The 14,877-nt window shown below is 43.0% G+C and overlaps 1 protein-coding gene and 1 non-coding gene across 5 annotated transcripts in view; one reads left to right on the top strand and one right to left on the bottom strand.

Moving 5' to 3' along the window:
- The window catches only part of LOC137150809 (protein LYRIC-like), a 62,565-nt gene extending 58,042 nt beyond the window's left edge, over positions 1-4,523 (bottom strand). For all 4 annotated transcript variants that reach the window (XR_010919067.1, XR_010919068.1, XM_067544863.1 and 1 more), the window contains exon 1: positions 4,064-4,523. Coding sequence is in view for 2 of the 4 variants with exons in the window: in XM_067544863.1 (XP_067400964.1) it covers positions 4,064-4,405 (342 nt within the window). In the remaining 2 variants the exon portion in view is untranslated. The remainder of the gene's footprint in view (positions 1-4,063) is intronic.
- LOC137150861 (U1 spliceosomal RNA) lies at positions 2,174-2,336 on the top strand. The gene has a single exon (XR_010919100.1). It is a non-coding gene; the product is annotated as a U1 spliceosomal RNA (small nuclear RNA).
- Positions 4,524-14,877: the final 10,354 nt, after the last annotated feature.

The following is a 14,877-nucleotide window of genomic DNA, read 5'->3' as shown; positions in this document are numbered from 1 at the left end:
ACTTCAATACTCGGAAAGATAACAAAGCAAATAATTAAGCAATCAAGTTGCAAAGACCTAGAAGATAATAACAAATTGTGTCAAACCAACCTGATAACTTTCTTTGACAGAGTAACAAGCCTTGTGGATTGGGTAAGTGGTAGATGTGGTATCTTGAATTTAGTATGGCTTTTGCTACTGACACTCATGACCTTCTCATAAACAAACTAGGGAAATACAGCCTAGATGGAGCTACTATAAAGTGGGTGCATAAATGGTAGGAAAATTGTTCCCAGAGAGTAGTTATCAGTGGTTCATAATCAAGCTGGAAGGGCATATCCAGTGGGGTCCTGCAGGGATCAGTTCTGGGTCTAGTTCTATTCAATATCTTCATCAATGATTTTGATAATGGGATAGAGAGTACACTTACGACATTTGTAGATGATACTAAGCTAGGAGGGGTTGCAAGTGCTTTGGAGGATAGGATTAAAATTCAAAATGATATGGACAAACTGGAGAAATGGTCTGAAGTAAATAGGATGAAATTCAACAAGGACAAATGCAAAGTACTCCACTTAGAAAGAAAAAAATCAGTTGCACACATACAAAATGGGAAATAACTGCCTAAGAAGGAGTACTACACAAAGAGATCTGAGGGTTATAGTGGATCACAAGCTAAATGTGAGGCAACAGTGTCACACTGTTGCAAAAAAAAGCAAACATCATTCTGGGATGTATTAGCATGAGTGTTATAAGCAAGGCACAAGAAGTAATTCTTCTGATTTACTCGGTGCTGATAAGGCCTCAACTAGAGTATTGTGTCCAATCCTGGATGTCACATTTCAGGAAAGATGTGGACAAATTGGAGAAAGTCCAAAGCAGAGCAACAAAAATGATTATAGGTCTAGAAAACATGACTCTGGACCATGAGGTAAGATTGAAACAATTGGGTTTGTTTAGTCTGGAAAAGAGAAAACTGAGAGGGGACATTTTAACAGTTTTCAAGTACATAAAAGTTTGTTACAAGGAGAAGGGAGAAAAATTGTTCTCCTTAATCTCTGAGGATAGGACAAAAAGCAATGGGCTTAAATTGCAACAAGGGCGGTTTAGCTTGGACATTAGGAAAAACTTCTTAACTGCCAGAGAAGTTAAGCACTGGAATAAATTGCTTAAGGAGGATGTGGAATCTCCCTCACTGGAGGTTTTTAAGAGCAATTTAGACAAACCCCTGTCAGGGATGGTCTAGATAATGCTTGGTCCTGCCACAAGTGCACAGGACTGGACTAGATGACCACTCGAGGTCCCTTCTGGTTCTATGATTCTATACTTTGACAGATGATGTTGACAATGTGTGTTTTAATGGTTATAACACTTTAACTCTTTGAATCTCAACATCTACCACAATTAAATAACTACTGTCTGACCTCGTCACCCCGTTGTCTGACCCTCCCATAACTTCCTGCCACAGCGAAAATTTAAAATCGATAAAGATCAGAAAAAATACTTAAAACCCATAATTTTATGCAACTCTGAATATTGAAATTGATAAAAAAAATTTAAAAAAATTGAAAATAAACATCATTATAAAATAAAAATATAAAAATTGAATTCTGCCATGTCTAGTTAATATGTGGTGCTCTAGGTGCACATAGCACTTCACATACATATTAGAAGATTGGGTCACTGCCTCAAGGAGATTACATTTCAGATTATACAGGTAAAACAATGAAAAATGACAGTGTGAAGTGGGGAAAGAGAAAAGGAATGAGGCAAGCAAATGAGCAGAAAGGGCAGAATACAGTTTTGGTATGAGCACTGTTTTTCATTTAATCAAGCATGAAAGGTTTTTTTAATTCTTTCGTTATTTTTCCTGTTCTCCCTTTCCTCCTTAACCCCTGTAGGGCCATAATTTACCATATGTACACCATGATCAATTTCAATGGGGCTCCTCACAGATTAAGGTGCTATTCAACATGAGTAAGATTGGTAGAATCTGACCCTTAAGGAGCCAGTGTAAAAACAAGAACCAATTGCACCAAAAAAAGAGATTAATGATGGAAATCTTATCTTAGCAACAGCATGTGAGCAAATGTATCATTTTAATTTACCCTTCCCCCTCAGTTAGTCAGGCCTGTGAAGTGCAGTGTCCCTGAACAAAGATTTCCTACTCAAATAATGTTTGCCTCTGGGAATAGTATATATCTCCACCGGAGACACCATGATCACGGAGGTGGTTTTCCCAGGGCGAGGCTCATCCATTGCACTGCAGGTGTGCTGACCCCTGCGATTTCCCCAAATGCAGGAAACTCGACTGCATCATTTGTGGTAGTGGGGGACTGCATTCGCGCTCTCCCCTGGGGGGAGAAAAAAAAAAAAACCTCACCCCTCCAGCCCCAATAGTTGGTGTTTCTTCAAAGATTGTATTTTCACATTACTGAAAACCAGATCTAATTCTTCAGCACTGATGATAGAAAACAATTATACTATCTGTATAAAAGAGGCCTACACCTACAGTAACATCACCAGCAGAGTGCGTGCTGGGTTGACTCATAGAAACATGCAATCCACAAGTTTAGAGCTACACTCTGCTGATCTGAAAAACGGTTACAAATGTTAAAGTAACATCTTTGCTGAAATTTCTTCTCACTCAGTTTACACAGGCAATTTCTTTAAGATTATTTCAGTGATGAGATTGCTGCAAAAGCATACATAGCTGTTGGTCCACTGTAACTTTTATGTAATAAAGTAATAAATCCCTGGAAGCAAGGGTTAGGATGAAAATCTTGACACATTTGTATCTATCGGCAAGAGCAAAAGATGCCACAGAAGCACCATACTAAAAGACAAATTCAGCAAATATGCTCTTTTTTTCTCTCTCCTGTCTCCCTGAATTAAGCAGCTTACAAATAATGCTAATGGATCTGACTGTTCCAATCTGTGTTGTATCTACTCATTTCTTTTATATACAATGTGCTCACCTGTCCATTTACATTTTGTTAACATACTAATGTCTTTACCCAGCTGTTTTCTGTAAGTCACGCTGACGGTTTCCACTTTACACAGGGCCTAATGGAGTGTCAGAACAAACTGTGACAATGCTGTATCAAAACTCCATCCCATTCCCATTGTATCAAAACAGGCCATGGTGATCAGTAAAGCTGCAAACCTCATCATCATAATGCAACCCCGATCACCTGCCCACACTATAGAATGAAGTTTTGATGCAACATGAATATCAGTACATTATAGAAACATTTAGTGTTTAGGTCCCCCACCCTGCTACAACTGAAGTCAACAGGACTTTTACCATATACTTCAATGCAAACAGGACTTAGCCCTTATGTAACCATAAATAACAGGTATATGAACAGTAAAAAAAGCAGCATAATCCCAGAAACCATAGGAAAGGCAGCAACCCTGCCTTGTCCCATAAATTGTTTTGGGGACACAGTTAGTGTGTAAAATAAAGACTGAGGACCAGATCCTCAAAAGTATATAGGTGCCTAACTCCTATTGATTTCCATGGGAGACAGGCACCTAAACACCTTTTAGATCTGTGCCTCAGTCCCGCTCATAATACCTATTGGAGCAGTTTCACTGAATCTTATGTATGTGAGTAGGGATTACTCCATGAATGAGGGTTTCTGGGGCCTAGCTCTGATGTTGGACTCTGTAGCTTTACTGGGGACAGGAGCGGGACAGTGCTTTCTAAATGCACACTGGGACGGGTGGGATCTGACAGCTGGCTGGGAGTGAGGGCAATATCCTATGCTGGAAGATGGGGGGAAAGGATAGGATGGGCTCCAGGACTGGAAATGGACTGGGAGAAAGAGAAGGATACTACATTCCTGTGCAGGGGACTACGCTAAGAAGGAGCCTTGTGCTGGAGATGGAGAGGGCCTGCTGGGCAGGGGACCGGGCAGGAACGAAGGATTACACCCCCCACCCCCACTCCCGGGGGGATGGGACGAGGGATTCAGCACTGGGATCCCCTTGTGGAGAGGAGTGGGCTGAGGGGACACCCTGTGCTGGGGTTGGGACGGGATGGGGGCCTTGCCCTCCTGTGGAGCAGGCTGGTCCTTACCTTTGCCGCGTGGCTCTGCCTCGCCCTTCGCTCCTGCTGCCCGGCTGTCCCGTTGTGTGGCCGCGGGGCTGTCGCCGGCAGCCGTCCGGCCTTGCAGCTGGCTGCCCCAGCACCATCCTCCTGCCCCGCGGCGCTGTGCTGGGGGTCCGGCCGCGCCGGTCCCCGGCGCCAGAGCATCCCCAACAGGGCGAGCAGCGCCGCGGCCCCGCCCAGCAGCAGCAGCACGGGCCAGAGGGAAGCGAGCACCTGCGCCTGCAGCAGGGCCAGCCGCTCCGAGAGCTGCGGCCCCGGAGCCACCAGCTCGCCGGCTCCCAGGGCCAGCCGCACCGCTGACTCCAGCATGGCTGCCCCGGGCGGGCCCCTCTAGACCCTACCCGGCCGGGTTCTAGAACCCCCCGCCCTTCTAGAACCCCACTGGCCGAGTTCTATAGCTCCCCCTTCTTCCCCCGAGAGATCCGCCCCCGGCGGGTTGTGGAGCGGCTCAGCGCCGATCGCTACCACGCGGCCGTCCGCGCACCAGAACTGCTCTCCCCCCCTTTGCTTCGGTGCTTCTGGCCGGGTTCTAGAGCCGCTCCTGCGCCTTCTAGAATGGGTCGGATCCTGGAAGCGAGAGTGGAGGCTGCCTTCTAGCTTGCGCGAGGCCGGCTTCTAGCACTGCTCCCCCACCGGGGGGGGGGAGCGGAAGGGCGCTACTAGGATGCGAGGCGGCCGGTTTCCAGCCCCCCACCCGCGCTCGGAACGCACTCGGCCGGGTTCTAGGGCTCCCCCGCGAGCGCCAGCGGGGTTCTAGAGCTGCATGTGGCGCTGCAAATGCAGCCGCGATCACAGGAGCCCAGCTGCCCGCCCGGTCTCCCCCGGCCCCGCTGTGCGCAGCGCTGCATGGAAAGTTGGTGGCGGAGCCCCGGGAGCGGCAATAAACAGATTCAGGCCAATCGGGACAGGGATCTGTGCCAGGCTGGGGGGGAGCTAACTGCTCCGGGGTGGGGGTTGCGCATCTGATTGCAAGAGTCTCATGGCAGACGCTTTACGGTGGCCACGACAGACCAGAAATGTTTGTGCAGCGAGCTTAGGTTAGACAGACATGCCGGTTTATGTTGCTGCAGTTGGGTCCAACGCGAACAGGGAGGGATGTTCTGCAGCGCACGCCCCTGTGTGTTGTGTCAGGGATGCGAGCAGAAGCCAACATTAGGAGACAAAAGGGTATACTGGGATAAACTGTGGATAATGTGTTCCAAAATGTGGATTCACGTGGAGGGAGAGCACTGATAAATCACCCCACTGAAAGTAAAAAATGCCAGGTTTAAAGAATCCTCATTTTGCAACGCATATTTTATGAACAGGGATAAAAGGAATCGATGAACGAATCAAATGATCAAGTCAATCCCTGGTGTAATTTAATTCAAACCAGAGGAGTTACCTGCACCAGGGGTGAATTTGATCTAAAAGGTTTATTCTAGAATTAAATGCACTGTGATGTGTTTTAAAAAAAAAATTATACAGTTTTGTCCAGAATAGGGATTATCAATTTTTCCCTAGTGCAGATCACATCATAATATAGAGAGAATGTCTTGTGCACCTACCTCCCCTCCCAAACACAACAGTATAGACCATTTTTGCTATAATTCACAACTGAATAACATCTCTGTGGCAGTTACAACAATTGCTTATCCATGCAAAATGTGTGTTGTGTTCCTTTTCAAGGTTAATCTTGCAGAGAAGTTAACATCCTATTATTATTAATAGCTAATGAAATTACAGTAGAACCTCAGCGTTATGAACACCTAGGGAATGGAGGTTGTTCATAACTCTGAAATGTTTGTAACTCTGAACAAAATGTTATGGTTGTTCTTTCAAAAGTTTACAACTGAACATTGATTTAATACAGCTTTGAAACTTTACTATGTAGATGAAAAATGCTGCTTTTAACTATCTTAATTTAAATGAAACAAGCACAGAAATAATTTCTTATCTTGACAAATCTTTTTTTTATAACCTTCCCTTTATTTTTTTTAGTAGTTTACGTTTAACACAGCACTGTACTGTATTTGCTTTTTCTTTTCTTTTTTTGTCTCTGCTGTTGCCTGATTGTGTACTACTGTTTCCAAATGAGGTGCGTGGTTGACTACTCAGTTCATAACTCTGATGTTTATAATGCTGAGGTTTTTCTACTGTACTTCTTTAACTCAAGCAGCGCAGGTCTCTGTTCTAGTGATGAAAGTCTAGGTTTGAACCCATGGTGGGTTATGACATTTACAAAGAGAAGTAATGTTCTAAAAGTATCTTATGTATTTTTAGCTGCTTTTAATATGAGTTTTTAGGTGGAGATAAGGTGGATTAGCACCATGGGACCAGCCACATCTTCATGATCCACTGCCTGTAGTTGGAGAAACTAGTTTGAGGGCTGGTCGCTGGTCTATACTAAAAAAGTAGATGGACCCAGCTATATCACTCAGAGGTGTGCAAAATCCACACCCCTGAGCGACATAGTTAAGTTGACCTAAGTGCCAGTGTAGACAGTGTTATGTCAATGGAAAAATTCTTCCTTTGACATAGCTACCACCTCTCGGGGAGGTAGATTTACTACAGTGATGCAGGGGCGCAGCTTAGCCTTAGAAGGAAGAAAGAAGCTATGTGCTACTGCCACTGGAGTCTTCCTGATCATGTCAGAATACAACAGCCAAGCCAAGTAAATATCTGTGTGATTTTTACTAAATCACCTCCCTCCTCAAAACACCGAACCACATCAATCTCAGATTTAACTCCACTGATGTCTGTAGAATGTAAACAGGTGTCCTCACTTGTCATTCATATTTCTCTGGTTCATTCCACAGTGTCCGCCTTATTTTGTGTTGCTTCTAACACAGGGGTTCTCAGTTAAAAAGTGCAATTACACCCAAGCTTCTTGGAGCCTTTACAAAGTTTATAAGTGGAATTAATATTCACCTCAGAGATAAAGACCTATTTTCAAATACTCTGCTAATAAAATAATATGCTAACAGAAAAATACCAATATTGCCTTCCCATGGCATCTCCCACACCCTCCCTGCTGTGTTATGGCCTGGGTAGAAGGAAGCAACAAGTGCCATTGCCAAGCACAATCATGCTGCACTCACCACAACAGCAACAAGTAGGCAGTAAATTCAGAGAAACACTCACAGGAAAAGAACACTAGATTCCCCCACTAGCCACAGGCAGCTTGGTAGGGTTGCTTCCCGCAGGCTTCTGCAGCATGGATCAGAAGCTTTAGTCATACAAAACAGGCTGAAATAATGTATGTTACGTCACATCCCTATAACGCAGCTCGGCACGTTAGTGGTGTGAGCCCAAGTCAGACAGCAACTTGTGGTAATAGCACCCGCTCCGAAAGTCTTTATTCACAGGTGTTAGGGGGCCTAAGTTATAGCTGAATACAAGTTTTTACATGAAGGGAAAAACTAAAAGCCCTGCTTGTGCCACAAGCCAATCCAGCATTTCAACTAGTCAGAAACAAAGCCCCCTCCGCAGAAGCTCTCCTTGCTGGTTACCGCTGGCAGTTAACCCCTTGTGTGCTGGTGCTCAGGCAGGGCTTCTGCAGCCTGTCCCAAGGGCTACATGTAACGTAACTGCATAAGCATATATCATGTAAAGACGCCAGAACTCGGCAGCAGTGATATGTAAAACAATTTCTCAGTAGCTAGCAGTACCTATTTCAGGAATTTGGGGTAGCCAGGAGGACTTTAGTTAGGGGTTAGAGAAATAAGAATCCATTGCAGAATTGGAATAATTATTGCAATTATACATAATTGCTGACACACACAAGTCCTGTGTATGCTTATTTTGCTACAAGTGTATATGATTCCCCGAATACCTAATATATCCAGCTAGTTGAGAAATGCAAACCAAGGGTCCTGTCCTGCTTAGAAGTGTGCGTTGCGTAACTTTACCCAGTGTAAGTTCTTCCATTGGTTCTAGTGGCACTACTCACAATGAGTGAAGTTAAGCACACGTATAATTCTTTGCACACTCAGGGGCCAGATGGCTCAGGCACCACTACTTTTGCTGCCAGTGGAGTTGCTCTATGGATGAAGGTAGCCTTAAAAGAAAAGAAAAGTCTTCCCTTAGCGGGACCAGTCTGAATGGGATAGCATCTTTCTAGAAATGAACAAGGGAGAAAATGAACAATATTGTAAGCTCTTCGTGGCAGCAAGCATGGTTCCCATACGTGTTTGTACAGCAACTGGCACAATGGGTTTGTGTGGGTCGTCACTGAGGCTTCTGACATGACTGCAAAATAAATATTAAATATGGATGATTTATATAAAGAGTGGTGCAAAAAGACAAGGGTGTAAAAAAGGTCTGACACACAGGAGTGCAGAAAGAGAATAAGTTTTATTTCCTGGCCCCAGTCTGTGCCTGGCTGAGATCAATATCCATTGACTCCAGTGGCTGCTGTTCCAGAAGGTCACATCCAGACTTCTGCAGATACGGTACACCTGATGTACAAATGCAAGAATCATAGATGTCAGGGGTAGAAAAGACATGCATGATTCTACCTTTCTCTCACCCCTTGTCTGTCAAGTCTACTTAAACTGTATGTGTTCAGTGTCTAGCATAATGAAGTCCTGAATTCAGTTGGGATCTCTAGACACTCCTGTAATACAATTAATAATAATTACAGCATGCACCAAATCTCTCAAGAAGGTGTGGAAATATCCTTTATAAGCTAGTCAGCACTGAAAGGTTTTGAGAAAAAAGTGGGTTTTAAGGAGGGGGGAAGATGCTTCGCTCACCAGAGGTGGGGGATGGGATATTTAGAACTAATGCTGGTGAGATTGAAAATCTCATTTAAATGAATATCATCAACTGGCCTACCTGTAATCTTGTAAATGCTAAAAATATTCACCAATGATTAAGGAAAGATGATCATGTGGTCAGAGAGTAGGACTGGGGAGCAGGCAACCTAGGCTCTCATAGAGTCATGGAGTTGAAGCCCAAAAGGGGTCATCCGATCATACAGTCTGACCTCCTGCACATCCCTGACCACTAACCTCCACCCAGATCCCTTCACTGAGCCCAGTAACCTGGGTTAAACTAAAGTCTTACAGTCATCAGGAGACTAAGCTACTGTGTGCCAGTGGCAGAGAAGAAGAGGAATGGCGGTCCACCAGTGCCTGGTTCTATACTACCCTGTGCCACAGACTTCCTGGGGAAACATAGGTAGCTCAGTTAGACACCTAAATCCATGGGTAGACACCTAATTATAAACAACCCACTTGTCAGGGGTGTTGTGCTCCCACTGAAGTCAAGTGAGATGCCCAACTTTTAGCCGCTCATGTTCACTTTAACCTCTATTTGTGAAATGGAGATATGTTTCATCATTGTTCTCCTTCCCCATCAATGACATATAGTCCATGCCTTAAATCATAAATATAATTTGTTTCAGCCCCTCTAGGCTTGGATGCTTTTGCCAGTCATACACCATCTGAAAAGATCATTTCAGGGATCAGTATTGCCAATTCTTCACTTGTCAGAGAAGTTGCTGTTCTGCTTCATTCTCTCTTGATTTTTTTCAACAAAGGCAGCCTGTAGCTGGATCCAGCACAGAGTTCTAGTGCTCTGATTTTGAGGAATTAAGCTCTCATCAGTTTATAACTTTACTAGACTAGGCCCCACTCCAGCAAAGCACTTAATCACATTACATTTTAAGCATGGGAATAATCTTCTTGACAAAGATAAGCACGTGTCTAAGTGCATTGCTGGATTGGGGCTGTGTTTATTAGTTATTTAACAGTGGAAGTTTAGTTTTAGGAAGTGGTTTATTAAAAACACACACATTATCATTGATGTCATATGTGAAATCTGCAACTTTTTCACAAATCTGGGGAAAATTACCTTTTGAATTATGACACAACCTTCCAACTCCAAAGAGTCTAGGAGGAGCTCATTGCTGTCCAGTCAAGTTTGTAGATGAAATTCAAAAAGCCAGAGGTAGTACCTCAAACTTGTTACAAATCTAACATCATTATAATTCCAGTAAAATATGGGGTGATCTGCAATACCTAATAATCAGGAAGTGTTTGAACATGACTGTGTATATATTCAGAATTAGTTATTAGAGCTTTCTGAATGTTTTTGGCTAAATTGTTTTTAGTGCAACTTCAGTGAAATTGAAACGTTTCATACAACAGTTTGATTTTGACAGCATTTTTTATTTTTTGATGAAAATATTCAAAATGAAACAAAAACTAAAATTTGTTTAGTTTCAAATTGAAATTTTCATGTTGTTTTGGTCAAATAAACCAAAAATTGCAATTGTTTCAAACTGAAATGTTCATTTTGAGTTGGCTTTTGAAAATTAAAATGTTCAGCACAAAATGTGACGCAGAATGGTGTTTTCCAACATTTTTTGCAGAAATAAAATTTGATTTTTTGACTAGTTCTACTAACTATTGCCCCAGTGATACATCTATTGAAGGCAATGAGATTTGTACAGCATTGTGGTACTGAATATTTGTATTCCTGGTGTAGCTTGCTAGACAGAAGGTAGTCAACAGTAACTAATTAGGGGACATTTAAAAAATGTGGCAGAGATGTAATTAGGAAGCTTTCAGACTGACACAGCAAACAAACCTGTTTGTGGTAATTAATTAGCACTTTAAAATCTCCTTCTCTGGGTTGATAGACTAGGATGTAGCTTAGAGATACCGGAGTTGAAACAAGAAAGGCAGGTTTCATTAATAACATAGCTGTTCTGAAAGCCTTACTTAAGGTGAGAAAAGGTGCAAGCCTTCCCTTCATTATTAAAAAGAACAAACACTTCTGAGAATGTTTGGAACAGACTGTACTGTTAAAATGAAAGGGCCTGATTCTCCACTCATGCTGGTGTGAATCAGTGAATGGAAATTGATGGATTTAACACCGGTGTCAAGCAGGTATAACTGAAAGGAGAATTAAGACTTTCTCTAACTCTAAAACCACTTAGCTAATTTTCTTCCCTATTTCCTAGAATATTCTCCTCCAGCCAGAGACTAAATCCAAGAATCTTCAGCTCCAAGGGCCCAATTCTGGTCCCACTGGAGGGCAAAACTACCATTGGTGGAACTACCAATGGAAGCAGAACTGAGCTCCAAACAAGCTCTCATCCCTGAGGGAAAATACAAAATAGGGTTTAAAATGGAATATGGCTAATTTAGGGCCTGACCCAAAACTCACTGAAATCAATGGGATAGAAAATAAGGGAGCAATCTGATGTGCTGATGAAAATTACAGTCCATGGATTTGTTTAACTACGCTGGTCAGAATGTGGGAGCCTTAATACTCTCTCTCAAACCCATGTGGTCATGAAAGACCCTTGCTCCCCCTTGAATTGCTCAGTTTTGTGATGAATCTACAGTTGCAAATGTGACTATTGCTGCGTAGCTGGCAAAGGTATTATTTTCACACTGAGACATTAAACACATGAAGGAAGGAGAAGTTTCACAGGCATACAGAGCAGGAGACTTTTGTGCTCATTTGCTTGTTGCACATCATTATAAAGGATGTCAGATCATCACAAGTTAATTGTCCTGTCCCCGATGGCATTATTGGCCAAATGGAAAAACATGTTCTCACACTATACTTTCTGGATGATCTCCAAATGCCAAATATGCATTTTTATCCTTCGAGCTACATAACAAATTCAGACTTGGTATAAAAGAATGGAAATCCATTTAAGGCAATGAATTTGCATCCAGTTACGTTGCGTTTGTACATCCCCCCTGGAGTTATTAGCAAATCAGCTTAAATTACCTGTAGATAAAATTCCCAATTCTTAATGCCCCGTGCCTGCAGTTTTTAGGCAAGATGAGGGGGGAAAAGTCAATTCCTTTCTTTGTGACAGTAAAGTGAGGAAAGACGTACAATCTCCAGGTAAAATCTTCATCACATAAGTCAAATTATCACCTGTTATTCTAGCTAAGGGGACTGTAAGAGTTTAAAAGGTAGCACTAGGGGAATGTAATGGATTATGCGGGCCCCTTAAGGACAGGCATGTCCAACCACTTGCCTAGGGAGATGTGGTGTGGACAGACCCTGTGTTAACGGGGGGGGGCCCTAGTGAGGAGCTTACGTTAGCCCTGGAGTGCTGGAAATGGTTTTGTTGGACTCTTCCTTATCTCTAAAAAGAGAGGACTTTCGCTTTTGATTGGAGGGTCCAAAGCACCACAGTGGACTACAACTCTGTGGAGGACATCTAGAGAGAGAAACTGAGGCACTGCTCTGGAGGTAAGCACTCACCATGACATTGGCAAGATAAGAACCTGTTACGGGAAGCTGAGTAAAAGGGACATGTCAGTGGTAGAGAAAGTGTCCTTATGCCATAATTGTTTTGCATTGCCCACATTTGACAAGGTTAAATTTGTTCTCAAAAACACTATTTGTCCTACTTGGTAGAATCCCTATTCAGTAGCTCTCATGCCCTAGCAACATATTGTGGCAACTTCCCTGGAAAGTCAAGGGCAAAATAAAGGGAGAGTCATGTCATACACAGCACCAATTTTAGGGTATTGTTTTTGTTATATATAAGATCTTATAAAAATTAAAAACCAACGGAAATGTTTCTATTACTCCTAGTCATTTTGAGTGCTATGGCCCTCCCCCCCCCCCCCCCCCCCCACACACACACACACACACACACACATTGTGGGCCCAATTCTTCCATATTTACTCACACTAAGTGGATGGATGGAGTTGCACATCGATAGTGATGTATGAGGATTCAGCAAACATGTTAGGTGAACCCATATATGAGAGGTCAGATCAATACGAGAACTATAAACGGTTACATTTGGGACAAACAAAATTGACCATGAGCATTGCAGGCTGTTGTATCCTTGTTTTGCGCGGCTCCATTTTTCACATAAGGTGTTAAAGCACCTTGCTTTAAAGGGGTTTATGACTACATGACAAATCTGCTGTCACCGTGCTCTGTTGTAAGCTGTTGCTTTCAAATTTGACTTCAGTGTGTCTTAATGTATTTTGTGCTGGTCACCATGAGACCAGGTGCCTTGCCTTATAAAATATGGCATTGGGTATTCTTGAGTTGGCTGTATGAATGAGATGCCCAGACCAATGTAACTGAATTTTTATGAGAATGTTTTGAATGCCAGATATCCAAAAACGATTAAGGATTTTGATATTGGGAATCTTGTCCCGCCATTTGACCCTGCAAACTGACCGAAGAGAGCACATATGGAACTGATCAAGTTTCCTAAATCGGCAGTGATAAGTAGTCCACCTCTCACAACCCAATAGAAGTGCTTTAAGCATGACTGCCCAATAACCATCAAACTCAGTGGGTTTTTTTGACACCTCTATCATTCCATAGGTGGTGTGGTAGCATTCTCGATGCAGAGCTGGCCTTGGCGAGGTGCTGGGTAATTTTATCCTCAGTTGTTGCATTCTGGGACAGCATACACCCAAGGTAGCAAACTTCTCCACAGACTTGAGAGGAGCGTTGTTGATCTTAATAATTGGGTAGCCATGCACAGGTTGGAGCAGTACTTCACTTTTCTTTAGTCCAGTTGTGAAACCAAAAGGATTGGCTGCACGAGCGAAGTGATCAGTTATCAAGTGAATGTCATCAATTGAGTGAGCGACAGTGCACCGTCATCAGCAATTAAAATCTCCTTAATGCGTAGAACTACCACTTTTGTGCAAATGTGGAAGTGTTGCAGATTGAGCAACTTCCCATCAGTGTGGAACTGGATAAATGTCAGTGCCAATCCATAAGCATAGCCCAAAAAAAGGATAGAAAAGAGGGTGGGAGCCAGCAGCCAACCTTGTTTGGTGCCACTGGTGATCAAAAAGGGGTCCAATATCTTGCCATTTTCCACCACTCTGGCCATCATCATCCCATCATAAAAGGACCAAATGACAGAAATAAATTTTGCAGGGTATCCAAAGATGAACGAAAGCTCCCAGAGTCCCTCACAATTTACAGAGTCAAAAGCTTTAGCTAAGTCAATGAACACCACATAAAGACCACAGTTTTGCTCCCATCACTTTTCCTGAAGTTGACCGGCTGTGGAGATCATATCTATAGTGTTCCTTCCAGACCAAAATCCACACTGAGACTTGAGGAGAATGGTTTCCCCAAAATAGGGTTCTGGGTGAATTGTTCCATATGAAATTAATGGGGTAATTGTCAAGGGACTGATCCAAAGCCAATTAAAGTCAACAGAGAGACCCCTGTTAAGTTCCACGGACTCTGGATAAGACCTCAAGTTAGTTATTACTCAAGCTGAGTAAGGGAATGTGAATCTATCCCTGTGTTAGCAATCCAGCAATTTGCTAGTGCGTGAGAAACTTCAAATGAAACTGGCTAGAAACTGCTATATGAGAAAGTGAGAACTGACTAGTCTGTCTTCAGTACCTGATCTGAGATATACAAACCCCAGATCAATGGTGAGTAAAGTAAAAGGGATTTTAAAAATGGTTTCATTCTAATAACTTTGTAAGAAGGCTGTATGTTGATGTAACTTTAAAGCCATCTTATTTCAACTGACTGTGTCCCTAAAACTAAATAGGGCCTTGGTCCACATGTCCCTCTAGCTGGGCTCCTCTTTGCTATCTTCCTCATCCCACCCCCAGGGAAGGAATTGTTTTCCAAATGACTTTCCATACACAGCGTTGACTGGTTCTTCCCTGCTACCCAGACCGTATAGGTTCACAGACAGACTCTTGAGCTGCAGAAGTGTGTCATTTATTTGCTGCTTCAGTGAGTGATCAGTTCACTGAAAGAGGGCACAGCATAGGGTTAAAGGCAAGTGCACCCCCACATTCAGGTGCTCTCCTTA

This window comes from Emydura macquarii, unplaced genomic scaffold (assembly GCF_026122565.2).
Source record: "Emydura macquarii macquarii isolate MOO-44397 ecotype Brisbane River unplaced genomic scaffold, CSIRO-AGI_Emac_v2 contig_1027, whole genome shotgun sequence".
In the NCBI taxonomy this organism is placed as follows: Eukaryota; Metazoa; Chordata; order Testudines; family Chelidae; genus Emydura; species Emydura macquarii.
This window is presented reverse-complemented; position numbering and strand designations above follow the sequence as displayed.